This window comes from Fringilla coelebs, assembly GCF_963513975.1.
Source record: "Fringilla coelebs genome assembly, chromosome: 3".
Taxonomy (NCBI): Eukaryota; Metazoa; Chordata; class Aves; order Passeriformes; family Fringillidae; genus Fringilla; species Fringilla coelebs.
The window spans coordinates 59,196,933-59,222,976 of record NC_140030.1 but is presented as its reverse complement, the minus strand read 5'-3'; the positions used below and the strand labels follow the sequence as shown (position 1 = coordinate 59,222,976).

The 26,044-nt window shown below is 37.8% G+C and overlaps 1 protein-coding gene across 7 annotated transcripts in view; it reads left to right on the top strand.

Annotated features, from left to right (window-relative positions):
* The window catches only part of SYNE1 (spectrin repeat containing nuclear envelope protein 1), a 278,124-nt gene that overhangs the window by 199,097 nt on the left and 52,983 nt on the right, over positions 1-26,044 (top strand). For 5 of the 7 annotated variants that reach the window (XM_084201518.1, XM_084201519.1, XM_084201516.1 and 2 more), the window contains 20 exons: positions 2,123-2,254; positions 2,864-2,970; positions 4,003-4,153; positions 4,965-5,096; positions 5,278-5,433; positions 6,237-6,446; positions 7,764-7,865; positions 9,279-9,398; positions 10,557-10,757; positions 12,010-12,183; positions 12,631-12,762; positions 15,454-15,650; positions 16,552-16,684; positions 17,059-17,241; positions 18,066-18,215; positions 19,709-19,885; positions 20,454-20,609; positions 23,259-23,414; positions 24,153-24,323; positions 24,933-25,066. In XM_084201518.1, the coding sequence (XP_084057644.1) occupies positions 2,123-2,254; positions 2,864-2,970; positions 4,003-4,153; positions 4,965-5,096; positions 5,278-5,433; positions 6,237-6,446; positions 7,764-7,865; positions 9,279-9,398; positions 10,557-10,757; positions 12,010-12,183; positions 12,631-12,762; positions 15,454-15,650; positions 16,552-16,684; positions 17,059-17,241; positions 18,066-18,215; positions 19,709-19,885; positions 20,454-20,609; positions 23,259-23,414; positions 24,153-24,323; positions 24,933-25,066 (3,074 nt within the window). Of the gene's footprint in view, positions 1-2,119; positions 2,255-2,863; positions 2,971-4,002; positions 4,154-4,964; positions 5,097-5,277; positions 5,434-6,236; positions 6,447-7,763; positions 7,866-9,278; positions 9,399-10,556; positions 10,758-12,009; positions 12,184-12,630; positions 12,763-15,453; positions 15,651-16,551; positions 16,685-17,058; positions 17,242-18,065; positions 18,216-19,708; positions 19,886-20,453; positions 20,610-23,258; positions 23,415-24,152; positions 24,324-24,932; positions 25,067-26,044 lie in introns of all 7 variants that reach the window. The other 2 variants (XM_084201522.1, XM_084201521.1) reach the window with 1 other exon arrangement.

Sequence of the window (26,044 nt, the reverse complement as noted above, 5' to 3'; positions counted from 1 at the left end):
TCATCACAATCTTCTTCAGGGATTTTCCATATATTTCTGCACTAGACTGGACAGGGAAGAACAGGTTCATGCTTGTGTTTCCCTAGCTGTTTAGTTCCTTCAGATAGCATTCAAATGAAAATGCAACTGTGAATTAAAATGTAAGGTTTTTTTCAAACTTACATTCTGTAATTCAACAATGATAAAATCTGGTTCACAAATACTTTTGATCTAAAAAGTATGCACAGTAGCATATTTGAAAGACCCCACTGCATCAACAAATACCACAATCCCTTTTACACTCTTTGCTATTGCAAGAACCATGAGACTATTCAATTATATGTCTCAGTGTAATTCCAAAACTGTATCTTCCCAGTCCTCTTCCCAGAGAAAGAGACCCAAAATATAACTGAAATCAACCAGCCCACTCAAATGCAAAGAAGAACTAGATACTTTTCTCTAAAGAAATTTACAAGTTGAATAACTGTGGTCCCTAGAGTTTATAAAATCTAGCAGATTCTGCCCTACCCCCCCACCCCCCCCCAATTTACAGAAAGATTGTCTGTTTCCTAACTTATAATACAAAAAATACAAAAGCTATAATTCCAGATCTTTTTTACTTCTCACATACTATTTTCTTTGCCCAATCTGGCACTCTGTAAAATGTTGTTCACACTCAATTACATCAGCTTGTCTAGAAACTTGTTCCTACATCAGAGTATACCTGCAAACTGGAACCTTAGTGAAACAAAGTTACTTCATAAAGCAAAGGCTAATGGTTCTTTCCAGCACCAGGTACTTCGTGTTTGTTTTCCACCTCTTAACAGTTTATATCCTCTAAGACTAATCAATCCTTTCAACTTCAGTACACTCATCATCCCCCAAAATTAAAATCTTACACCTAACCTTGTACTACTCGGCAAAACTCTGCTGTTTGAGTGGCTGGTGCCAGGGTCACTGGTGGCAGAGGTCCATCTCAGTTGTTAGCATAAGGAGCACCAGGTGAGGCAAGTACCATCTCTGCACCCACCTTCTGCCATGCTGGTCCCTGTCTGATTTGAGGAATGTCACCTGGAAGGCAGAGCGTCTGTGGTTTGGAGAGCCTGAGAGCCTGTTGCTGAACCATTTGGCAGTCTTAATCTATTTAGAATAAAAGCTGAATCATGGGCATAATAGGAATCCTACAAAAACGAAATATATAGACAAAATGGGAGAGGTATTAAGCCCCAGCTTTAGATCTTGAAGCTTTCAAAAAAACCAAAAAGGTTTGCAAGCTCTACAGTCATCATATGACTGCAAGTAATATTAAATATTACACATCTATAGGGATGTGTACATCTACGTAGCCAGACCTACACGTCTGTCTTTAACATAAAGGCAAGCATGTTAAAATACCTGCGTTTGGATATATTGGCTGCTAAAATTACATAAAATTTCAGCCAAAATGGACTTTGGAAGCCAAGAAGTTGATAAAGCATTTTTTTGAGCTGCTGAGGCATTTGTTCTTTTTTTGCATTGCTTACACAGAAAGCCTGTCAAATTACTCATGTTGGAAAAACATGGTAGAAATATGAATGGAGGGAACTGTTGCTTTGCTGTGCTGTCCTAACATTCTGTGGTTTGATCTCTCTTTACTTTCTCTGCTGTTCATATCATATCATCTGCTGTTTACCCAGTGTGTTTCTGCCGAACATAGAGTTATGTACTTACTGATAAATTATTATTGACCAGAATGACAACCCGAATTTTCTTCTTTTCAATTAGATAAAAAAATTGCTTTAGTTAGATAAAAACCCTGGCAGAAACAAACCACTGAATCCCTGCATTGCCAGGTAAAGCTGCACCCTCCTTTGCAGATGAAGGCTGGTTTTTAGAAGCAGAACAGTCTTTAGAAACACATCAGTCCAAGGTCTCTGACTTGTGGTTTCTGATTCTGCTAAGTGCATGTTTATTTTTACCTTTTTAGGGATGCTTTTCTTGCTAGTAACCAAAAACCAGTAAAAGTCAGAAATCTAGTCATTGCTTACTTCAGAATATACTTGGGCCAGCAACTTGAGAGGTTTTGTGTAGATGAGCTAAACCTGCCTGCTCTCTAACAATGTAGGAGATTTTTTTGAATCTTAATGTCTCTTCCTTAAAGCAGGGATCACTACAAGAAAAGGAGGAGAGTGATCTGGACTTCGTTTCCTCACAAAGCCCCAGTGTTCAAGAATGGCTGGCACAAGCAAGAACTACTCGCTCACAGCAGCAGCAGAGTACCCTGCAGCAGCAGAAAGTTGGTGTTCTGCCTTTCTTTTACTCCCACTTGAGATTGCACTCAATGCTATAGCTGAGCATATACTCTTGTTAATATTCCCACTGAAATATTAATTTTTACACTGTTTCATACGCACTGCTTTGGTAATGATGCATCTGAGTTCCGTGTCTTACATCTGTAACAGGCAGGCTAGACTTCCTGGATGACCATGGTCAGTTCACATAATCAGTAGAATAAAATTTGTTCATCAGCAGAATAAAATTGAATCAACCCTTTAAGTTGCTCTAAGGAGAGATGATAATACTCAAAATAATAACTTTGTCTTCATACAAGCAAAGATACACATAACTACATTATATATTGTGCTGAATGACTTGAAGATATTCTCACTAGGGTAGGTTCCAGAAACTGCATTGTATCAGTCAATTAGTTCAGTAATCCAGTTTATGTACCAAATTTTTCTGTGTCCCTGGCTGGAGATTTTGGACTACTTTTGGTGCTCAAGCAAGCCATTTCAGAAGTAGCTCAGCTAACTTTGCATGACAGTTAAACAAGGTATACATATCCTTCCAAGGCAAAACCAGTCTGTTTGAGATTTCTTCTGTTTTGTGTAACTTGCTGTGCTAGGAGCTGGAACAGGAGCTAGAAGAGCAAAAGAATCTGCTCCGATCTGTAGCGTGCCGTGGAGGAGAGATCCTAACGCAGCAGAGCTCTACTGAAGGGCTGTCCATAAGGTGTGCTTTCATGTGTTGTTCCAAAAAGTAAATTTCTGTGGCTGTGCTTTGTCATCCCTGTGCTTACATCCCTCTTCTGCTCATAGTCCAATTTTTGTTCTATCATTTTTATACAGCACCGAGGCTACTGGAGTCGTGGTTTATAATTCAGGGGTCTGATAATACAGTTACACAAACTGTTTTGTGGTAATAGATCACCTTCAGTGTTTAGAAATACCCTTTATTCTTATTAGCAGGCGTCACACTAAAATTAAAGACTAGAATGACTCTTTACACAAGCAGTGGATCAGTTATTGTAACTTTATGGACCAGCGCTGGTGTGTGAATCACATCTACCTCAAACATTGGCATCTGCCATTGTAACCAGATCTTCCCAGATGGTCATTGCTTAATTTTATTTTTCCTCCAATTAGCAAGTATTTTTCCTTTTGAAGCCTTAATTCTAATACCAGAAAGTACTTAACCAGTCTTCTTCCGTTTGAGGCTTACTTCTGTCAAGTGATGGTGTACTATAGAAATAAAAAAAAACCACAATCAAAAAAACAACAACAACAACAAAAAAACCCCACAAACAAACCACCAAACAGAAAATTCTGACTGTGATTAACTGTTTACCAAAGCTAAACTCATATGCGTGTCCTTCATTAAACTATGTCTGCCATTTTGAGAAAGGAGGTGAGGAAGGAGTCAGATAAAATATTTATTTTAATTCATGCTTTGAACTAAAACCTCTTTGTAGGTTACATTTCAGTGTAGTAAATATTCAGTCTGGTTTGGGATTTTTGTACTTATTTTGAGTACTTGCAACTTCAAACAGTCTTTTTGAAAGTACATTTTCTTTCATCAGATAAGAACTTCTTGCTGTTAAAAGCAGCCTTTGTCTTATTTTCAGAAAAACAAAACCAAAATTAATAAGTCAGAGCTTTAAAAACTAGCACTTAATTTAAATATAGAATTTCTTAATGGAAAATTATGATTTTATATTGTTATAACTTTTGCATTTCTTAAACCTTTATGCTTCTTCATATTCAGTGAGAAGCCTGATGTACTCTCTGAGGATTTAGTCTTAGAAGGTGGGAAGCCATCATCTGAAGAACAGATGAAGAGGAAATGGGAAAGCCTAAACCAGGAATTCAGTACCAAGCAGAGACTGCTCCAGAAAGCTTTGGAAAAAGAGCAGCTGGTAGCTTTTTAAAATTTCTCTTTCCATTTTCTCTTTGTAAGTAGTTGTTACAACAGGAGGTACAATATGTAGATCCATTAAGGTGCTGTAGTTAAGGCATAAGATATGGAGCAATTTATTTTTGTGACACCTTTAAAAACTCTTGCATATTAGCAACAGCACTGCTCATGTTCAAAGTGATTTGAATTGCACTACCATCAGGCTAATGAACTAGAAAGGAAGAAAGAGCTCAGACAGAAATGTTTATCTACTTATCTAATTCAGGATAATTCTGTAGCAAATCATCACTCTGGAATTGATCAGTACTCTGGCAAGAGCTTAGAGGAAAACTTATTTTCAGTTTGAATTTATTGGTTACATTCAATGCTTGATCTTAGTGGGTGAGGAATTTTGGGAACAGTATTTCTACTGACAGAAATGGGGATTAATCAATTAAAATGGGGACAAACCAAAGTCTATATTAACATACATCTTCCATTTTATTGTAATAGACCCAAATCCACTCTTCTTTGTATAAGAGTCCATTAATCAGCTTCCAAAGTTCTAAACATCTTGTATTAATTAAAGAGTAATTAATAATATTTTTGGTAAAAACTAGTAATTTTTAATTCTGGCTACAAGCATTTGTCCTGCATTTCTAGCAAACTTCCTGTTGAGTAATATTTATGCAAGATATCCATGACATGGAGCATTTGTGGGAGGACCATGAGTGTTAGCAGGTGATGGCCTCAGTCAGCAGGGAATCTGTACAGCTGAATTTTGAGCCCTATATATGGTAGATGCATCCTAATTAGTGCTTCTCTCTCGGCAGCTTTATAGCAGACCAAACAGATTGATACCTGGAATGCCTTTATATAAGGAGGAGACACAGGATGAAGATAAATCCTTAGTGTCACCAGTGCTGGTTGAATTGAATCAGGCCTTTGAAGATGTCTCATCTGAGGTAATTTTCAGCTGTCTTTACACCTCTCCTGCAGCAAAGCCACATTAACAGTGAAAACTCCTCCAGCTATGACCTGGAAATCCAGGCCTTTCCCAAATATTAAATTAAATTTAAATTAAATTAAAGTTAGGAAGACTGTCTTGTACTTCTGTGCTGGACTTCTGCCGTTCCTTTTGCCCAGGCTGGACAGGTGCAGGAGACCCTGCATCTGGAACAGAAGCTCTATGATGGTGTCACTGCCACGTCCGTGTGGCTGGATGGGGTGGAAGAGCAAGTCTTTGTTGCTACTGCTCTGTTGCCAGAAGAAGAAACAGAAACCTACCTCTGCAAGCAAGAGGTGAGGAATCCATGAGCAGGAGTTCCTTTTAACTGCCAATAAGTGTGCATTTTATGTAGTGCTTAGAACAAAAGTGTTAGGATCCTGGATAAGTGACATGTTGCTGACATGATGTAACTGCACCATTCTGCAGTTGATCATGTTGCAGAAAGCATAGACTATTGACTCTTTCTTCTGTTTAACATCTAAGTGTTAGCAAACACCACATTATCGAAATTGAAACTGAGGGAAAAAGAGAGAGGGAAACTCTGGGATATAGAAACAGCACAGGTTCATCCACTTTAATTAGGGGTGAGGGAGGTGGAAAGAATTGACTGGTGGGGCAGGGGGAGAGAGGCAATAGGACAAAGGAACAACTGTTTTCAACTGAAGAGGATAGATTCGGACAAGATATAAGGAAGAAATTTTTCAAAATGAGAGTGTGGAAGTGCTGGAGCAGGTTGCCCAAAGGGGATGGATGTTCCATCCCTGGAGCATTCAAATTCAGGCTTGAGAGGGCTCTGAGCATCCTGTTTTACTTGAAGATGTCCATATTTACTTCAAGACAGTTGAAGTAGATGACTTCCAATCCAACGCAGATGTTTCTGTGCTTTACATTATTTTGTTCCAGCACTTGTTTTTCCTTGGAGCATGGAATATTTTTACTATTAGAGGTTACTGTAGATTCCATCTTTTTCTAGTGTGTGTGTATACCAGCAATGTAAAAAAATTCACTCCATCATTGCAAAATCGACTATGGTTATGACAATGTTTGCCTGCTTTCCAAATGTCTGATTGTCGCTTCTGTTTTTCTGCAAAATTAGTCTCTTGCCAAAGAAATCAAAGACATAACAGAAGAAGTGGATAAGAACAAGAATTTGTTTGCTCAGATATTTCCTGACAGCAGTGATAAGAGGGTTATTATAGAAGACACTTTGGACTGTCTCTTGAGAAGACTGACCTTACTGGAGTCAGTGGTAAATCAGAGATGCCACCAGATGAAAGGACGACTCCAGCAAATCATCACATTCAAGGTATGAGGTGATGAAATTAACAGAGGTCTATGTCAAATGGAGATAGAAAGGCTGTGATTTTTTAGTACCAAATCAAAAGAACAAGGTTGTCACAGGTTTTTAATGGAAAAATCAAACTTTTCAAGCTATGCTAAATTTGATAGCCTAACAATTACTCAAAATTTATACTCTCCACTAGAAGGCTTCTAAAACTCATGCAGTTACTGTAAAGTGATAATCTTTCCTTGCTGTCTCCCCCTGCTGGCATTACATAAAAGGGAGTCTGTGTTGTGCAAGTATGAAAAAATGGTGCTAAGGGAAGAAATGTGCACTTTCAGAAAACTTTTCAAACAGAGTTGAGAAATGCTTTCAGATCTTACTTGGTCTCTACCTTATCTCTTATTATGATTTGTTACCATTATCATTGTCATTAATATATGAAGCCCTTCAGTAGGGTTTATTTTTAATTAAAAAGCCCATAAATTAAAAAAAAAAAAGAAAAAAAAATTCCTTGTGTCTTTAGATTAGGGTCATCTTTTCATAGATTGTTACTACTAGATTTCCTTTCAAACTCCATAATCTTTCCTCTGCAATCTCCCATTTTTCAATGAAAGACTTCCCTTTGCTGGTGGCATCAAGGTTGATTAGAATTCATTGCATTATTCTTAGAAATTTTCAGTATTTAAAATAATTACTGAATGTAAAAATAAATACTAAATCATTAATGCACCTCTCATGTAATGCTGAAAGTCTCAGAAAAATGTGCTGATAATTTTCAGTTGAGATGAGTGCAAGAAAAAGATGAAAAGATGATTGATTGTATTTAAGCAAAATTGTTAATTATTATTTATGTGTCTGTTCTAAAAAAATATTCTAAAAGTTTCAAAGTTTCAGCTTGTGGCTAGCCCTGTAGTGTGTGGAGGTCTTGTTTATTTATATGTAAAATTAGCTCAAGTTTGTAATTAAAACAACTTGCCTTAAAAAGTAAAATCAAGCTTGCTTACAATCATATGTGGCTGAATAATCTGCACAAGAATTTCTTTTTTTTACATGAAGGTAATGACCCTTGGTAATTAATCATTTAATTGGAAGGCAAAAGTAGAAGTTCATTCATGGGATATGTTTTAAATATGAGTTGCTTTAGCTCTTAGTCTCCATAGCTGGATTTTGAGCAATATTAAATGTTTTGCATTGGCTAATTACGATGCTTTTTGAATAGTTTTTATGCTGTAGTGCTATCATGTAGTTTTTAATGCTTTAAACTTTTTGAAGCATGGAATATTTTTCAGTTGTTTCGTGCTGCAATTGTCTGTAATTTGTTGGTTTTGTCTCCTGTAGAATGATCTGAAGCTCATGTTTACATCGGTGGCTGATAACAAGTACTTACTGCTACAGAAATTAGCAGAGGCAGCTGACAGACCAGAAACAGAACAAATGCAGGTATGACCATGTGTCTGTCACTTGGGGAGAGGGGAAGAGGTAAAGTTTTTATCCAAACTATAAATGGATTCTAGAGAGCAGTGCCTTTAAATGGGAGAACATATGTATTCACATTAAGTATAGGAAAATGTCCAAGAGTGTATTACACATATTTAAAAGTAAATAAAACAAAAAGTCACAAAAAAAAAACCCCTAGCAAAAGTGTCTCTCTCAGCTCCCCAGCTGACCTAGTACCTAGTTATGTTTATACTGGGCAGTATTTGAAAAGAGAAAACTTCAACAAAAAAAGCCAAGAGTTTTTTGAAGTTGTTTGACTGTTAAACTTTGTTAAGAACCAAGGGTACTTTCCTCCTCTCACTGGTTTATAGTGATGTCTTTAATGTTACTTGTTTTAATTTAAGGCAGTAATTAGTATTTCTTTATCAGGAATGGCCTGAAGAATAATTAATTATTTAAATGAAAAAGTATATCCTGTTTTCTTGTTTCTGTTTTGCCAGTGAAAAAAATGAATGGAATATGCTAAGGTGTACTTCTTATAGATATTTCTTGTTAGTGATGTCTGCTGCCAGCAGGTGGCTAAGTGGAAGAGACTTAACATTCAGTTAAACAGAAATACTGGACTTTATATACCTGACATTCAAATTTTGAAGGAGTTTACAACTCCTGTATGAAAGAGAGGTCACACTGTGTCTTCCCTTTCTATCTTTTGTGATGCCAAACTTTGGCAAAAATAAATTATATATTTCCAGTATTTTTAATTTAACTACCAGCTGGGAAAACAATGTGTTAACAAAAGCAAGTGAAATTATTTGTTGCAGAAAATCTCCCTTGGCTGATAAAACATTCAAATTTACTGGGAAAACTCATCACCTTCAGGCACTTGCAGATACCAATCTATGTTCTTGAGCTGTAGTTTGCCACGTGCAAAAGGGGAGGTACAAGTAATTTTAGCCCCATCCCAGTCTTGAAAGGGAACTACCTACACAGAGCTCTTTGCATTCATACGTGGGTTCTGCTGTGATGATTGTTTGGTTGGTGCTCAGAGATGACAGGAATGACTGTTAATAAAAAAAAATAAATTACATTGTTACATTAAAAAAATTTAAGACCTCTACTGTGTAGTTAAAAGCATGGAAATTCATAGCTATGTTTGATATAAAAAATACTAAGCATAGTATTTTATATGATACTAAACCAGATTGTTTTAAAATAATAATTATATGCTTATTTAACTTTAAGAAAAAAAATGTACTCTCCTCACTTTTAATTAGTACATTTCCTTCATAGCTTCCTTTACAATTTCAGCACATTGAAGTTGTGATTAGTACTGCAAGTAGAAAAAAATCTGATCATAGGCCAGCTACACTACTTTTATTGAAACTTAAAACTAAGCAATGTAATTTTCATATACAGGTTATTCTGCAGGCAGAAGAAGGTTTAAAGGAACTAGATGCTGGGATCAATGAATTAAAGAAGCGTATAGACAAGCTACAGATTGACCAACCTTCTGTACAAGAGCTGTCTAAGATCCAGGTATAGTTCATTAAATTGTTCATCAAGCAGTTTAGGAAATGGGATTTTAAGGCATTTCAGTATGTATGAAAGATTATGTTCTCTCTGGTTCACCTAGTTTTACAATTTTCCTCTTCAGATTTTCTAACATCTCTGATTTTAGCAGTATTAATTGTAAAAATCTACAAAACCATGTTTTCTGTCAGCTCTCATCCACTCCCTTTTCACACAGATGACATTAAGCATGTAAACAGAAATTTGTTTGCTGAAGGTTCATCCCTGTTCTCACCAGAGTCTCATGATCTGTGGTTTAGTACTGTCTCACATCTGTCATTCAAAGAAGGAAGGGGGTAAAGGAGGACAGGGAGTAAAGTGAGACCTGAAACTGGAAATGTTCTGCTTTTGCTAGAGCATCTCTCATGTCATTACATGTGGGCAATTGATCCTCAACTTCTGTAAACCTGTTCAAAGTCCTTTTTGAGCAGTTTGGCTGGTGCAGAGGAATATTTCCCCTCTCCTTCATTTCAGTTTTTAGAAAAGCCTTCCTTTGGCTTTTTCTGACAGTTTTGCTTCTCACAGAATTCTGTTTAAGGCTAGGAGAGCCAGCTGCACTCTAAGGGTAGGCACTTTGTTGTAGCACTGGATGATCATAGAGATATTTTGGTTGTTGGAATGTCTTGTCTAGATCAAAAGTATGGGCTTGTTTTGGTTTTTACAGTAAGTTGTATGTATCTTACTTGCTACCAGTAAGATTCTGGGGAAGAAGGAAGCAAACCTGACTTTGAGATTGTCTGTGGTCTGTATCCATGATGGAATCCATGCAATTCTCTGCGTTATAAAAAGTAAAATGTAAACAGCATTTTAATCTGCATTGCACGGTAGTCACTGTTCTTTGATGCATTAAGCCAAATCTTTGCTACTTACATAAGCCTTTGGAATTCTGCTAATTTTTCCTCAAATGCATGTAGTTTTAAGAATTGCAGGTCTTGCTTATTTTTTCTGTCTTTAAATGATGAGTTAATTTATCAATGAAGTCAGTATATCTGCAAACTCTTTTTGAGCTGTAAATAAATGTTATTCTGCTAGCATTCACAGAAAGTGCAGGGACAGTAAGGTTGCTTCTAGGAAGACCTGAAAGGTGTGAAATAAGGATCACCATTGGTGCCCTTTGCCCCCCAGGATAAGTATGATGAGCTGCTGATGATCATTGGATCCAGGCGGAGTGATCTGAATCAGAACATGGCTCTGAAGAGGCAGTACGAGCGGGCTTTGCAGGACCTGGCTGACCTGGTAGAAACAGGCCAAGAAAAGATGGCTGGTGACCAGAAAATGATTGTTTCTTCCAAGGAAGAGGTTCAGTCGCTGCTTGAAAAACATAAGGTAAGAAATAAGGATGTATTTCAGGACTAGTCATGACTGTGAGCTTGTTGTCATGGTTTAGCCCTAGTGGGAAACTAAGAACCATACAGCTGCTTCCTCCTTATGTGTTCCTTCCTTGGGAAGAAGGAGAATCAGAAAGAAAAGGTAAGCCTTGTGGATTGAGAAATTAATAGTAATATTACTAGCACTAATAATAATGAAAAAAATGAAATAGTCAATATAACTGTAATGGAAAGGAAAAAAGAAATAAACACAAGAGAAAGAAAAAAATTATGTAGAGTGCAGTTGTTCACTATCTCCTGACCAATAGCCAACCTGTCCCCAGGAAGAATCAGCAGCTTCCAGACAGCTTCCACAAGATTATATACTGAACATAATGCTCTATGGTATGGAATATCCCTTTGGCCTGTTCAGGTCAGCTGTCCTGACCATGGTCCCTCCAGGCTCCTCATGCACCTCCTCACTGGCCGAGCAAGGGACACCGAAAAGTCTTTGACTTGGAGTAAACACTGCTCAGCAGCAAACAAAACATCAGTGTGTCGTCAACATTATTACCATAGGAAAGTCAAAACACTTTGCTGTACCAACTACTAAGAAGAAAATTAACTCTATCCCAGCTGAAATCAGGACACTTATGAAGAGCAAATTGCTAACCTTCTGTTCCTAAAAGTTCAGGAGCTTTTCAGAACAGTGGGCCAGACTGTATTTTAAATTGGAGCCAGTGAACTGTTTTGACAGACAAACTGTTTTGACATTTGACAGACTGAGTTTCAAATGCTTTGCTGAAGGTGAACCCAGATAGATTGCATTTTCTTCATTATTCTAATAACAAGTTCCTGGTATTGTCCTGTCATGCTACATAGCAATTTCATCCACCGCTGCATTTATTTTCAACGGAAATTTACATTTGGTAATAGCATCCACAAATAGGACAATTATTTTCCATATTTTCATTAGGCAGAAATTTTTGGAGGTGTTTATCTGATTTAAGCTGGTTTTGTTTATGGAATGAGGGTCAGGATGGAATTTGTGTGGAAAGAATGACTGACTCCTTTCTTTGAATAGACCATTGTCCTCTTTAAATTATGTTGGATTTCATGAAATGTTGTGAAGTGAAAAGTTTACCTAATTCTGTGTAGATACTTGATTGTACTGCTTATGTCTTAAAATGTTCTTTTAGTGGTAATGAATTGAGTAATAATTGCACTTTCTCTTTTCTATTCTCCCTCTCCCCCACTTCTGAATTTTTCAGGAATATTTTCAAGGGTTGGAGTCTCACATGATTCTGACAGAAACACTTTTTAGAAAGATGAGTAGCCTTGCCCTCCTGAAGGAAACTCAGTCACATTCAGAGATAATGACACGAGCTTCAGCTGTATTAAAGCTGGCTCATAAACGAGGTGTGGAGCTGGAATACATTCTAGAGGTGAGAATTTCTGTGGCTTTTTCTATACTTCCATTCTGATCAGCCACCAGGATGTTCTGTAATGCTGATTTCCTGTGCTTGGGCAGAATTGATGAGCATCAGTCCATTTTGTCATACACGCAAGCACTGCTAGACTACATGCAGTCTTTTCTGTTTAACTGTTGTGACCTTTGGGTGGCACAAGTTGTGTTCCTCTAAGTCTAAAGAGCTGCTTAGCTTTAGCTGGTTAAGGAGAGCATGAAGTTTTATCCATGTGATCTCACCAAAAGTTGAGCTTGGCACAGGGATGGTGTCTTTTTATAGGTCCACTGGAAATTTGTACTGTTATTTCTGTGCTTTCACAACCACATAGCTAGCTGTAGGACTTGAGATTTAATAAAAAAAAAAAAGTAATAAAATTTCTAGGTACCCAGTTTCATCATGTACATGGATAATTTGTGCTTGTAGACCTGGATGCATCTGGATGAAGATTACCAGGAACTCACCAGGCAGCTGGAGTCTGTTGAAGGAAACATCCCCACTGTTGGGTTGGTAGAAGAGACAGAGGACAGGCTTACAGACCGGATTACACTTTTTCAGGTTGGTGCTTTTTAGACATTGTCTGCAGGAAGGAGGGGTTGAAGGGATCTCTGACAGTCATCTAGTCCAACCTCCCACTTGAAGCATTACAGTTGAAGCATTACAGGCTGGATCAGCAACAGCTTTGGGAACCTCAAAAGTGGGAGATCCCACAGCTGACCAAGGGGCCCATTGCAGTCCTGCATCAAGACCTACTATAAAAGGTTTTCTGCAATGCCCAGTCAGTAACATCAACTTTCAGCTTGTCACCATTGTCCTTTTTATATTGTCTGGCACTACTGAGGAGAATTTACCTCTATCATCTTTTTAATTTTACTGCAAACAGCTGTAGATCTTTGTTAGACTGGCGTTTAGCCTCCTGTTTGTCAATCCAAAGCAAGCGCACTTCCCACAGCCTCTTTGTGAAGGGCATGTGCTCTAGGTCCCTAAATAACAGTAGTTCTGCACCTGACTACTTCCTTCTTCCTCGGCTCAGTGAGAGACGGGTCAGAGCACAGTCAGATAGGGTAGATTTGCCCTCATCAGCACCACCTAGATGAGGATAACGAAATAACTTAATCTGGTTTTCACAGTCCTAACATAGGCCTGTGCTGTGGCTTGCCTGATATGCTGCCAGGTTAAATACACAGCCAGTTTCCTTCCTGACCTGTACTGAGATACGCAGCTGGTCAGCCCAAGGTGCAGACGTTGCATTTCTTCAGCCTTCCAAGATTTTTCCTGTCTCCAGCCTCAAGTTTAGTAAAGAGTCTCTGGAGTCAGTCTGCCATTTTTTGTCCCAACCACTCTCCCTACATTAGTGTTGTCCACAGATTTACTGGGGGAATGCTGTCTGCCATGATCCATGCCATTAAGATGTTGAAGGTATTTGGGTTAAAATATCAGTAATCTCTGGAGTGCTCTGCCCATTGCAACCTGCCAGCCAGGCATCAAGCCTTTGATCACTGGCATGGAGACTGGTAAAGCAGGTCATTTTCAGCCCACCAAACAGTCCATTTATCCAGCCTGAGCTCTCTCTGCTGCTAGAGAAGGGTCCAGTGTGAGATGGTGTCAAAGGCCATGCTGAAGTCAGTCTGATCCACAGAGACAGTAATTTTGTTGTAAAAGGCTGGTAGTGAATTTAAGCTGGGTATTCCTGATCGCCTCTTGGTCCTTTTTGTCACTGAAAATGGAATCCAGGAGGATGTGCTCCATGGTCTCTCCAGAGAGCAAGGTGAGGCTCAACAGCCTGTGGTTCCTCAAACTGCCTTCCTCCCCAAATGCAACCAGTAGTTTAAATACAGTTTTTCTACCACATCCTGTTTCTTTGGTCTAGTGTTTAGTCTCCTTATACTAGACATTTTAGTTGGGGATTTTTCATTCTCCTTTTTGTTTTACAGAAAAATGTCTGTCAAAATTTTCTTGAAAATAGACTTAGTGGTGTTATCTCTTTGGTTATTTTACCAGACAGCTTTCTGCTATTCATATGGTATGAGGACAATTTAAGCAATCTGTTGTGGGGTTGTTTTGGTTTTGTTTGATGCTAGGCATTGTTTGTGTTTGTCCGGACCCCAAATTAGTTTTCTTCTTTTCTTTTTCTTTTCAGTAACATAAACTAGGTTGTTCAAATCTAGGTTCTTGTATTCTGTTATGTCATAGATTTTATTAATTGGCCACATTTAGCTTTAAATTTTAATAATAAACTTTTTATTATCTTATCATTTTTTAAGCCTCTGTCTAGGAATTTTTTTTGTTTATATGTTACGTGTAAATACATAGACTCACAAATATATAAAGGTAATTTTTAAAAATTTATTAAAAACTCTATTTTTGTGAAAGAGGAAATGAGAGCAGTAGAAAGTTCATGTACTCACTATAAGACTGGTCGTTTTGTACCTTTTATATTCAGATAACTTTCATCAGAACTGAAAAATGGGAACGCATGTACATTTTACACTCAAGCTTATACCAATGTACAGATGTTTTTAAAATCATACTATATTTGGGTAATGATAGTGGAATTTAACAGGTATATTTGCCCACATGTACAAATTCTTTAGCCATCCACAAGTCACCATTTAAATTTAATCTGTCTCATTTTGGGTAATAGTATTAACAACCTTTCTTTTTTCATTATCTTTTTTGCTTTCTTGTGCAATAAAAATTGGTCTCTGTGTTCAGGGGTTTGGATGGATGGGGTGATCTTCTGTTTTGTAGCCATGAAGAGCAGGAGGGTAAATCAGTAAAAGAGTGAGATATCCAGAGAGCTGAAGATAGGCATTGGAAGGGCTGAAGAGGGAACCACCATTAATAATTTATAAAAAATTATATTAAACTTCTTAACATTCATTGCAGTAGATGGTAGGTTTTCAGCAGGTGGTAAAGTTCTGGTATTTTAATCAATTTCTATCAGAAATGGTGTTGCCCCACAAAGATTCTTTTCAAGTTTAGAAGATCTACATGAAGAAGGAGTTCATCATAAGGAGGAACCAGTAGACACATTGACATGATTTGGTCTGTGGCAATTTGTTCAACTTTTGAGCAGATTACCTACATGATAGTCCTTGGGGAGATCTAGAGCTGGAGCAAAGGAAAAATTTGATGTTCTGTAGTGACATTTCCTTTTACTGCAATTTGTTGCATATGCAACTAAATGTTGAGTGAGTGTGGTAGCAGAGACCTGCAGTTATCTAACCATCTCCTCTGACATTACAGCATCTGAGATCCAGCCTGACTGAACACCAGCCTAAATTATACCAAGTGCTAGATGATGGGAAGAGGCTCCTTTTTTCTGTTAGCTGCTCAGAACTCGAAGGTCAGCTGAACCAACTAGGAGAGCGCTGGTTAAGTAACACCAGCAAAGTCACCAAGGAACTTCACAGGCTGGAGACAATACTGAAGCACTGGACAAGGTAATGCTGATGTAATGGTAAACACAAAATTCTTCACCTGTGCTTTTCAGTCAAAGCCATTCTGGACCCAGACATATTTGATTCAATATTTAAAAGAAAGTGCTTTGAGATGTATGTCATCGTTCTGCTGCTCTTCTGTTCCATAGAACATACTCTATCTTTGGTAATAAAAGATGTAGCAGATAAAAGTTGGTGTAAGGAAATCTGAAAATGCTTTCTTAGATGATTAATTCAGAAGCCCCATGTGCATACAGGTGTATGAAAATTGTGTGCTTCACTGGGTAACGTGAGGTGCCTCTGCATGTTTTAGTGGCTGCATTGCAACTTCTGGGTTCTTGTCTGTGTCACTGCATATATGGAAGGGAGCTTTTGGTACCTTACTAACGTTCATATGCTACTTTTGGAATTAATTATCTAGTTGGTATAAAAGCTTTGTCTATGAATCCCTGGCTAATGTGTGGGCACTCATATTCTGGTATCTCATAAGTTGCTTGTAATGTGAAATGATATGAAGATGGTTTCTGAAAAAGAAAATCAATTTCTGCTCTGAGATAACCTTTTTGTAAAGATTTAGGAAGACTGAGCCTTCTAATGGAAATTAAAAGTCTGTTTATGTGCAGTGGGTGGGGTTGCAGTTTGTCCAAAGAGGTTTGGGACCTACTTACTGTCCTTCATTAAACTTTTTTCTAAAGGCAAAACTCAGGCACTATTAGAAATTGTGAGCCTAATGGCTAAAATAGCAGCATGTCTGTAAAATTAAATTAGGTTTTTCTAAAATTTGATAAAAATAAAATTTCAAATCTGGCATTCAGTATCTTCCTCTAACACATGGAAGAAAGTCTGCTTAGTTGGAGGTAAGAAGTGGCAATGACTGTTTCATCTTCTTTAAACATCTTGCCAGGTATCAGAGTGAATCAAATGAATTGACACAGTGGTTGCAGTCTGCAAAGGAGCGACTGGAGTTTTGGAGCCAGCAGTCTTTGACTGTTCCTCAGGAACTAGAAACAGTCCGAGACCACCTGAACTCCTTTTTGGTAAGTTGCTCATGAACCTGGGACACCTATTTCTCTCCAATTACAATTAAACAGTTGATTAATTAACTGGTTATACTTCTTACCATTGATGAGTATGTAGGTAAGCTGTTCTTCAGCTGGTGTGTATGTACATTAAGCACTTTTGTGCTGTATGCAAGGATTGTAAATCTTGAGGATTCTGAGAACAGAAAATGTCTTTATGACTGAACACAATTTTTGTTCTAACTTACTCTGAAGTATAGCTGGTGAATACTAATAGAAAGTACATATTTTAAAGGGAATGGAGGATATTCTTAGCTTTTTGGGAGTTCTAAAACACTAAGTAAAATTAAAAAGTACTTAATTATTTCCACAAAAAATGTTTCTCCTTACAGGAGTTTTCGAAAGAAGTGGATACTAAATCTTCACAGAAATCTTCTGTCCTGAGTACTGGGAACCAGCTCCTCAGGCTTAAGAAAGTAGATACAGCTGCATTGCGTGCAGGATTGTCCCACATCGAAACCCAGTGGACAGAGCTCCTCACACAAATCCCAGCAGTACAAGAGAAGTTGCACCAGGTAAGAAAGCCAGCAACGGCCTTTGATATTCCAGAAAACCAAGACTGTCCAAATGGCACTGACTAGTTGCTTCCTTTCTGAGTTTGTCCATGTGAGGAAAGATAAGAAAAACGTTATTCCTGTTTTATTGTGTGAAAGCTGACACTTAGTTTCAAATCCTGCTTGTCTAGTACCCCATCAGTGTTAGTTTCAGATTTCCATAGTTACATTTGTTACATTTGTTAAATTTTAACTAAAGAGCAAGTGGGGGGTTTTTCAACACTTTGGTATGCTTTCTGGAAAAAGGGTTTTAAATCCTTATGCACTGCCAGGCTTGGGTAGTGGTTTTGTTCAAATTGAATAGGTTAGGTTCAAGTCTGTGAAATACAAAATAGATCTAAACACATTATTGATTTTTGCTTGTATGTGTAGGCACAGGATGCTTTTGGTTGTGTAGTTTTGGGGTTTTAATGCAATAATACTGAACCAAGAGAATTATACTGGTTGAAAAGTTGCCTTAATATATAGTTGCTATCAGTGTAAGCTGTTGCTTTAGTTTATAACTTAGAATGCTCTCAGAGTTAATAATAACTTTGTGATCTATGAGGAGAGAGGAAGGTCACAAATCTTAACTGAATCTGGGATAGTAAAATAAAATAAAATGTTCTGTAGTTGTCTTTTGTCTTGTAATGCAAAATATATGTCCACCTAAAAATGTCATAGAACATATTCTTGAGTAATTAAATGCAGGCAAGCAGTACTCTTCAACTACTGTGTTAATGCAAAGCAGGGAATTCTCATCCATTTTCTTCGCAACATGAGCTCTAAGTCCGTTATCTCAACAGCTCCAGATGGACAAAATTCCTTCTCGCCATGCCATCACTGAAGTTATGAGCTGGATTTCACTGATGGAAAATGTAATTCAGCAGGATGAAGAAAATATAAAAAATGTAGTAGGACAGAAAGCAATTCAAGTTTATGTCCAGAAGTACAAGGTACTGAGTGGCAATATTATTTATTTTCCTTTTGAATTATCTCCATTGTTATCACAATTAAATATATAGAAATATGTAAAATACAAGTGATTTAGGGGAAAAAAATAACCAACTTTGTAGAGTGATTGGAATTGTATGCAAGTTAGAACTGTGAAATATTTGATACTGTGGAAAAGAAGCCAAACTTACTTTTGGCTTACAAAAAACTCTGCTGTTTACTTATGGCGGGAATATAATTTTTAATATGTTTACCTTAATTTCTAGGAAAATCCAAAGCAATATGAACATTATTAAATATATGCACCTTATTATATCTGCCAGAGTGAATGCAGTGCTCCAGGCAGGGTCTTGCAAGAGCAGAGCAAAGGGGCAGAGTCACCCCCCCTTGAACTGCTGGCCACTCCTCTTTCGAAGCAGCCTGCAATGCAGTTGGCCTTGTGGGCTGTGGGTGCACCCTGTTGGCTTATGTCCAACTTTTTATCCGTGAGAACTCCCAAATCCTTCTCTGCAGGGCTGCTCTCAATGAGTTCAGCTCCCCAGCCCAGGCGCAGCACCTTGCACTTAGACTTGTTGAACTCTGTGAGGTTCCCATGGGCCTGGTTCTCAAGATTTCTGCGCTGCTCAGCTCCATGTCCTCTGCAGACTTGCTGAGGCTACATCTGATCTCACTGAGTCATTGATAAAGGTGTTAAAGAGCAGCGGTCCCAAAGCCCTGGGGGACGTCACTCATCATCGGTCTCCACCTGGACACAGAGCCATTGACCAAAGCCTTCTGGCTGCATCTATCTAGCCAAATCCCTGTCCACAAAACAGTCCACCCATCAAACCCACGTCTTTCTAATTTGGAGATAAGGATGTCATTTGGGACTGTGTCAAAAGCCTTACAGAATTCTGGGTAGTTGGCATCAATCAGTCTTCTCTTGTTGACTATGCAGTCATTCCACAGAAGTCCACTGGATTGGTCAGGCACAATCTGCCCCTAGTAAAGCTGTTCTGGCTTTCTTGGATCGTGTCCTTGGCTTGTTTGTGCCTTAACATTGCCTCCATGAGCATCTGTTCCATGTTCTTCCCAGACACAGAAGTGAGGCTAACCACTCTGTAGTTCCCCAGGTCTTCCTTTCTTTCCTTTGTAAAGATAGGAGGAATGTTTTCCCTTTTCCAGTCATTGGGTATTTGCCTGACCACCATGACTTTTCAAATATGATGGACAGTGGCTTCACAACAGCATCAGTCAGCTCCCTCAGGGCCCTGGGATGCATCTCCTCAGGTCCCACAAACTTGCGCCTATCGAGCTTCATAAGTGGTGCTGAACCCGCTCTTTTCTCCCAGTGGGAGGGACTTGTTTTCTAATTCCTGGCCAATTGCTAAAAACCCCTTCTAGCTGAATTGTGATAAAGATGTAGCTGTTGAACATTTTTCCTCTGTTTTGCAGGAAGGTGAGAAATTGGGGTACTTATGTGCCGCTTTGTTTATTCCAATTTTTTTTTCCCTAGGGCTTCAAGATAGATTTAAATTGCAAACAGTTGACTGTCGACTTTGTGAACCAATCAGTGCTACAAATCAGCAGCCAGGATGTTGAAAGTAAACGCAGTGACAAAACTGATTTTGCAGAACAGCTTGGAGCAATGAACAGACGCTGGCAGATCCTCCAAGGCCTGATAACAGAAAAGGTAAAGAAAAAATCCCAGCTGCTCTGGAGTGAACTTTCAAAATGTGTACTGCAATAAGATAATAATGGTTGGAAGCCTCTGCAGGTCATCTAGGTCAATCTCCTGCTCAAACAAAGCTAGCTTTACAGTTAGCTCAGAGGGGACTTGGTTATCTGAATCTTGATAATTTCCAAGGATAGATTCCACAAACTCTTCTGGGTAGCTGATTCATGCTTAATCACTCTGGTGGGGGACAGTTTTTTGTCTTGTTCCCATGTTGCAACTTTTGGCTGTTACATCTTCTCCTTTTATTCAATATCTCCCCAAAATAGTCTGCCTTCACTTTCCTCATGCCTCCCTATAAGGAGTGGACAGCGCACTTTTCCCCAAGCTGAATGAAGCCAGGACTATTACTAATTCTATAAAAAATACTAGCTATATTTAAATTTAAATGCATATACTGTTTTTAAATTCTGAAAGCACTGAATTCCAGGAAGGCACTATTTTGCGTTGGTCTTCAATGGTTTATATAATTGACCCAACAATGAGATAATTGTATGAGAAAGTATATACTCATTTCTCTTTGCAGATTCAGCTCTTGGAAGGTCTGCAGGAATCCTGGACAGAATATGAAAATAATGTGCAGTGCCTAAAAACTTGGTTTGAAACCCAAGAGAAGAAGTTGAAACAGCAACAAAAAATTGGAGACCAGGCTTCAGTGCAGAATGCTTTGAAAGACTGTCAGGTAATATCCACGTATAAATAATAATGTTCCCTTTCCAAGTGTTTGAAACCACACTTGATAAATCCATGTGAAATCTTCATATTGGTGAAGTCAGTGACTCAATTCTTCCTGACTTCAGTAAAGGAGAGATTTCATTCCTAAGGTGCCAACAATAAAAGAGGAAGAAACTGTAATGACTTGAAGTTGCTTAAGACCAACTAAAGTCATCATTATTTTTACACTGGACATTTCAAAGCATGCCAGCATACTGAGCTAGAAGACTGTCAAAGGAAAATGTTGTCATATCTGTTTAGCCAGTCTTATGGGTTTGTTCTGCCTTTTCACTGTCTTTCCTCCACACCCCACTTTTTTCCATTCTTTTTCCATCTCATATGTTCCACCTGACTATTCAGATAAAAATCCTAGAACCCAGGGAAGTTTTATGCTTTTGTGATTATGATGTGCAAAGATGAGATGAGGCAAAATGCAGCTATACATAATGCACATAAGTTCAAAACCACCACAGTTTCTCACATGGAATTCATACAAGGATGGCACAGCAGTGTCACTGTTGTATAGGGTATCACAGGGTATCACAGTTGTCTCTGAACTTCTTACTCAGAGCAGCATATATTTAAATAGTAAGAAGCTTACCTCTGGAGCTGTCAGGCCAGAGTTAAAGCTTACAGGTGTATGGGCAGAACAGATACTTCTGAATTTATAGACAAGGCCTCCACCCAGTATCAGGGATCACATAATTTTTGTTCAAAATAATTTTGTCCTACCAGATACCATGTAATAAATTTCATGCCAGATCAAATTAAAACTTTGTCAGGCCAACTGAATGCACAAAATCTTGGGGTTCTCATCCCCATAAAAGGGATTGAGGAAGTGTGTTTATATTTATGTGTCTCTCCTGCATGAATTTAATAAGTGGGACAAATATAATCTAGCATTCATCTCTTCACAAAGAGAACAGCTGTGAATTCAAGTGAAATGTATAAAAGAATCTGCTATATATTCATCAGTATATTAAACCCATCTTTGTAAAGGCAAATAGGGTGTTTAAGCCAGATATGTTAGAGGTCAGATTTTTTTCTGAGCTTGCTGACCTGAGTTTTCAATCTGCCTGAAGTGCTTAGTTTTAATTCAGGTATCTTTATGGTTTCAGCACAATAAACCCATACAACTGAAGCAAGGGTAATTTAACATAGCCTGACATAATCAGCAGTCTGTGCTTGGCTGGAGTTCAAAGCTGAATCTGATTTATCACCTTTTTGGTTCCTTTTGGTCAGGGAAGTTAGCAAATACACTTGGGGAGTTAGTTATGAATGGCAAGACTTTGATCAGCAGAGAAACAAATTGTTTAAGAAATAACTGTATCAGACACTCCCAGATATCCGGTTCAACTAGCACAAAAGCTGGAGTTTATTTATTAACCAGTGCTAGTTGCTGCTTAGCATCATATTAATAAGTGAAGTTAAACATTTTTTTCCCATCAAAATAATGCATCTTTAATTCAGTTACGAGTTTTAAATGATGAATAAAAAAGCCTTTTTTTCAAGAGAACCAGAAATATTTGCTGGCCTTGGTGTTTGAAACTTTTGCCCATTCTGAATTTTGGAGCAACCTTGTATAAAGTTAAATTTCTTTTTTCAGTGCAAAAATCCACTTTTTGGAAAGTCAGATTTGAAGTGTTTGTGTTGTTGTCAGCTGGTTAAAAAATGATATATTACTCTGGCAGTGCTCCAGAATAAGGTCATGGCTAGATGTTTGAGAAAAGGTGAAATTATACAGGAGAATAAAGGCTGAGAATAAATAGTTCCACAAAAATCCTCTCACAAATATCTATATAGACAAAAGCGTGTCATCTTTGTGCAGGGATAAATTCTGTTTATTCCAAAAGCATTCCCATCTACAATGTAAAGTCTTTTATGGCAATGGTTCAATTGTTGTGTTTTGGGATTCACAGGGAGTGAAATTTATTGAAAGACATGGGGTTTCAGGTTGATCAGAGTTCTGTTGTATTCTTTTCTTTCTCTGTTGATCTGTTTCTCTCAGTAAGGGGAGGCTTGCAGAAAATGACAAAATAACCTGAGATCACATGGTGCACCAGTAAATGAAGGGTAACACAAGGTTGCTGTCACCTCACAGTCTGCTTTCTGTATCAGACTGGCAGGTGAGCACAAATCTGTGCTGGCCTGCAGCCTGCAAGCCTTACTGCCCCACTCTGCTCACACTCAGTGTCTGTGCTGCCTGAAGCCCCTGAGCTTCCCATATGAGTCAGAGCACTGCAGGACTTTCATCCATCTGCCTGCACCACGCTATGAAGTTATATAGGTAGTTTCCCAGCTAGGAATGGCTATTTTAAAGGAGTTTTCTATTCTTACAAGAGAGCAGAAAATTATACAGAAGTTTTATGTAGAGGACGTGCTCTATTTAAATCAACAACAAACTGCTAGACTTTAAAGAGAACATAAAATATTCAATGAAATTGCTGATGAGTTGTGAATGCCTTGAGAATAAAAAGTCAAAATATGCCAGCATGTCTCCTATTTTTTAAACTGAGGAGTTTATGGAGCCTATCCTTTCTATATCGAGGTATTATTTAGCCAATTAAACAAGCAAAAATACTCAGGTTCTTTTTTTTTTTCTTTTTTTTTTTTTTAGGAATTAGAAGAATCAATAAGAACAAAGGAAAAAGAAGTAGAAAATGTAGAACAGAGTGGTCTTTCTTTGGTACAGAACAAGAAAGAAGAAGTCTCTTCTGCTGTTATGAATACACTGCGAGAAATTAATCATTCCTGGGCCAATTTGGACCACATGGTAAAAGAATCCGTAAGGGGAAAATTACACCTCTAGGAATAAGGCATGGAGGAGAGGGAGAATTAACAGTTGCAGCTGGTGGATTTCTTCTGTATTGTAGGGGAAGAGATTCTGAATCGTGTCCTTCTTTCCATCTCTCTAGCTATCAATGCCCAAGTTTGTGTGTACACATACCATGTAAAATGGGGATAATATTTCTTGTTTCAACAATGATTTTAGCCATTGCAAGTGAAGCTTCTTAGATGCTTCCGGATATTTAGTGTAAAGGTACCAAATTATGAAATTGTTTTCAAGCCCACAGGTCTCACAGAATAAGGAAGAGATCAGCATTAATTTTCAGCATTCAAAGTTTGATTGGCATCTGTCTGCCTTCTCAGAAGGAATGCAGTGTGTTAGTGCTAGCCTCTCTGCTGATTTCCATAGGCTGATTTCCCTGCCTTAAGGATATGTGTAGTTTCAAGAAATTTCTCTTGATCCTGCTTTGGGCCAAAGTAAAAGGAATTTTGACATCTTTACAGTCCCTTCCATCCAACCTTTATAAAATGAAATAGAATTTTATGCTATTCCTAGTGTACGACCAGGTGATGGTTGTAAAAAATCTTCATTATCCAATAGGTTTAGATTAGGCATTTAGGACAAGACGCAAGCGAGATCCAAAGGAAGAAAATAATTTTTAAAAATCCCAAATAGCTTGAATGCTTTTAATTTACTTTTGTGTTTATTCCTCCCTCCTCCCAGGTTAGCCAGCTGAAGATATTGTTGCAATCCGTTCTTGATCAGTGGAGCATTTACAAAGTGGCTTATGAAGAACTGAACAGTTACCTGACGGAAGCCAGATATTCTTTGTCCCGTTTTTATCTTCTTACTGGTTCGCTGGATGCCGTGAAAGTCCAAGTTGATAAACTTCAGGTGAAAAGAGTTAACTTTGTCTGAAATTGCATGGATGCAGATAAATGCCAATAACTGCAGATAACTGGCTTATAAGAAGTAAAAGACATACTGGCACATTAAAATGATGTGACATTAAGAGAACACACTGTAAACCAGCCACTGCATGTTTCCTTTTGCAGAAAAATTAATTTGGGATAGTTGTTTTCTTTTTGGATTTTTGATGTTCTTTTAATTTTGAGCCATACCATCAAATTGTTACAAGTTTTTAAATCATGCTAATGACCATAAAAAATAAAGTTTCTCATACTGCTTCATCAGGCTTCAGAGCTACATGTGCATGTTGAGATCACAGTTTTAGCTGCTCACCAACCTTGCAGTAGATTGATGATCAAAGAAAATAATGTTTCAGGAGCTGAGACACACATGATCAAGTAATTTACCATTGTTAAAAAAAAAAAAGCATATTACAGCATATTTATATTAAACAACTTATTTATATAAAACACATGAAATCAATTTTTTGTTCATAATCTGATGCAATTGATGCATACTATTTTGAAATACTTCTACTTCATGGAATTTAATTAACTTATGGTTTTGTTTTGTTTCATTATTATTCTACTTTAGAGCCTACAAGATGAATTGGAAAAACAAGAGAGTAGCTTACAGAAATTTGGTTCTGTTACCAACGAGTTGTTGAAAGAATGTCACCCACCAGTGACTGAAACACTTACCAACACTTTGAAAGAAGTGAATATGAGGTAGAAAATATCTTTGTGTTAAACTTTGATTTCAGTAGCAAATCTGTATTTATCCATTATCCAGTTTTCCATTATCCCTGTTTTTCTTCTATCTTATTATTTTAAGTTCCTGGGGTCATGAGGGGTTTATTGGAACAGGCAGGATTGTTCCTTTTGACAAGAACTGAAGTAAAACTCTCATTTACTGGTCATAATAAATGAAATACCTTCTCCAGTGAGCATTTGAGCATGAATGTCAGTAGTTTTACTTTGTGCATGGCTGCCAACCAAGATTCATAAATACCATGCTGAAAAATAATACTGCACTTGAAATTTGAGAACTTAATCTGAAAATTTTGTTTGCAGTGTTTCAATGGTTTGCATCAGCTTCCTCAAATTTTAGGTTGCTATTTCTAGTTGTGGGAAGGGCATTATAGACAGGAAGGTCTAAGTCCCTCACCAGTACCTTGGCAAAGAGCTTCCCCAGCTGTGAATTCAGGCAAGAACTAGTAAAAGGGTTTACTCAGTTACAGGAAGGGAGAATCCAGAAGAAAAGAGATAGTTTGGTGGAGAGCTGGGAATTTTTTTGATGCAGAATCACACCAAATTTATTTTAATCTGTGTTCAGCCCAGTCCTAGAAACTGAAAGTGGGAGGAGGGATTATTTAGATGCCATAGAATTTAACTGTTTCAGTGATGGCTGGCAGAATTTTTGCTCCAAAACTTTGCTTTTCATCATATAATAATAATTGAGAAATACTGTGATTTTCTTTGGTAAGGAAGCAATTAGGCAGTTTGGTAACAACAAGCACATTTGAGAAAGCATGTGTTCCTGGCTGCTATTAGAGAAAAAAATTCACTGGGAAATTATTATAGGAAAGAATTCAAAGGGAGATAAGATATTTAATTGGATAATAGAAATATAAAGATTTTTAATATGTCCGGGAGTATTTTACAAGCGAGTTACACAGAGCTTTATGACTAAATACTGTGTCAGAA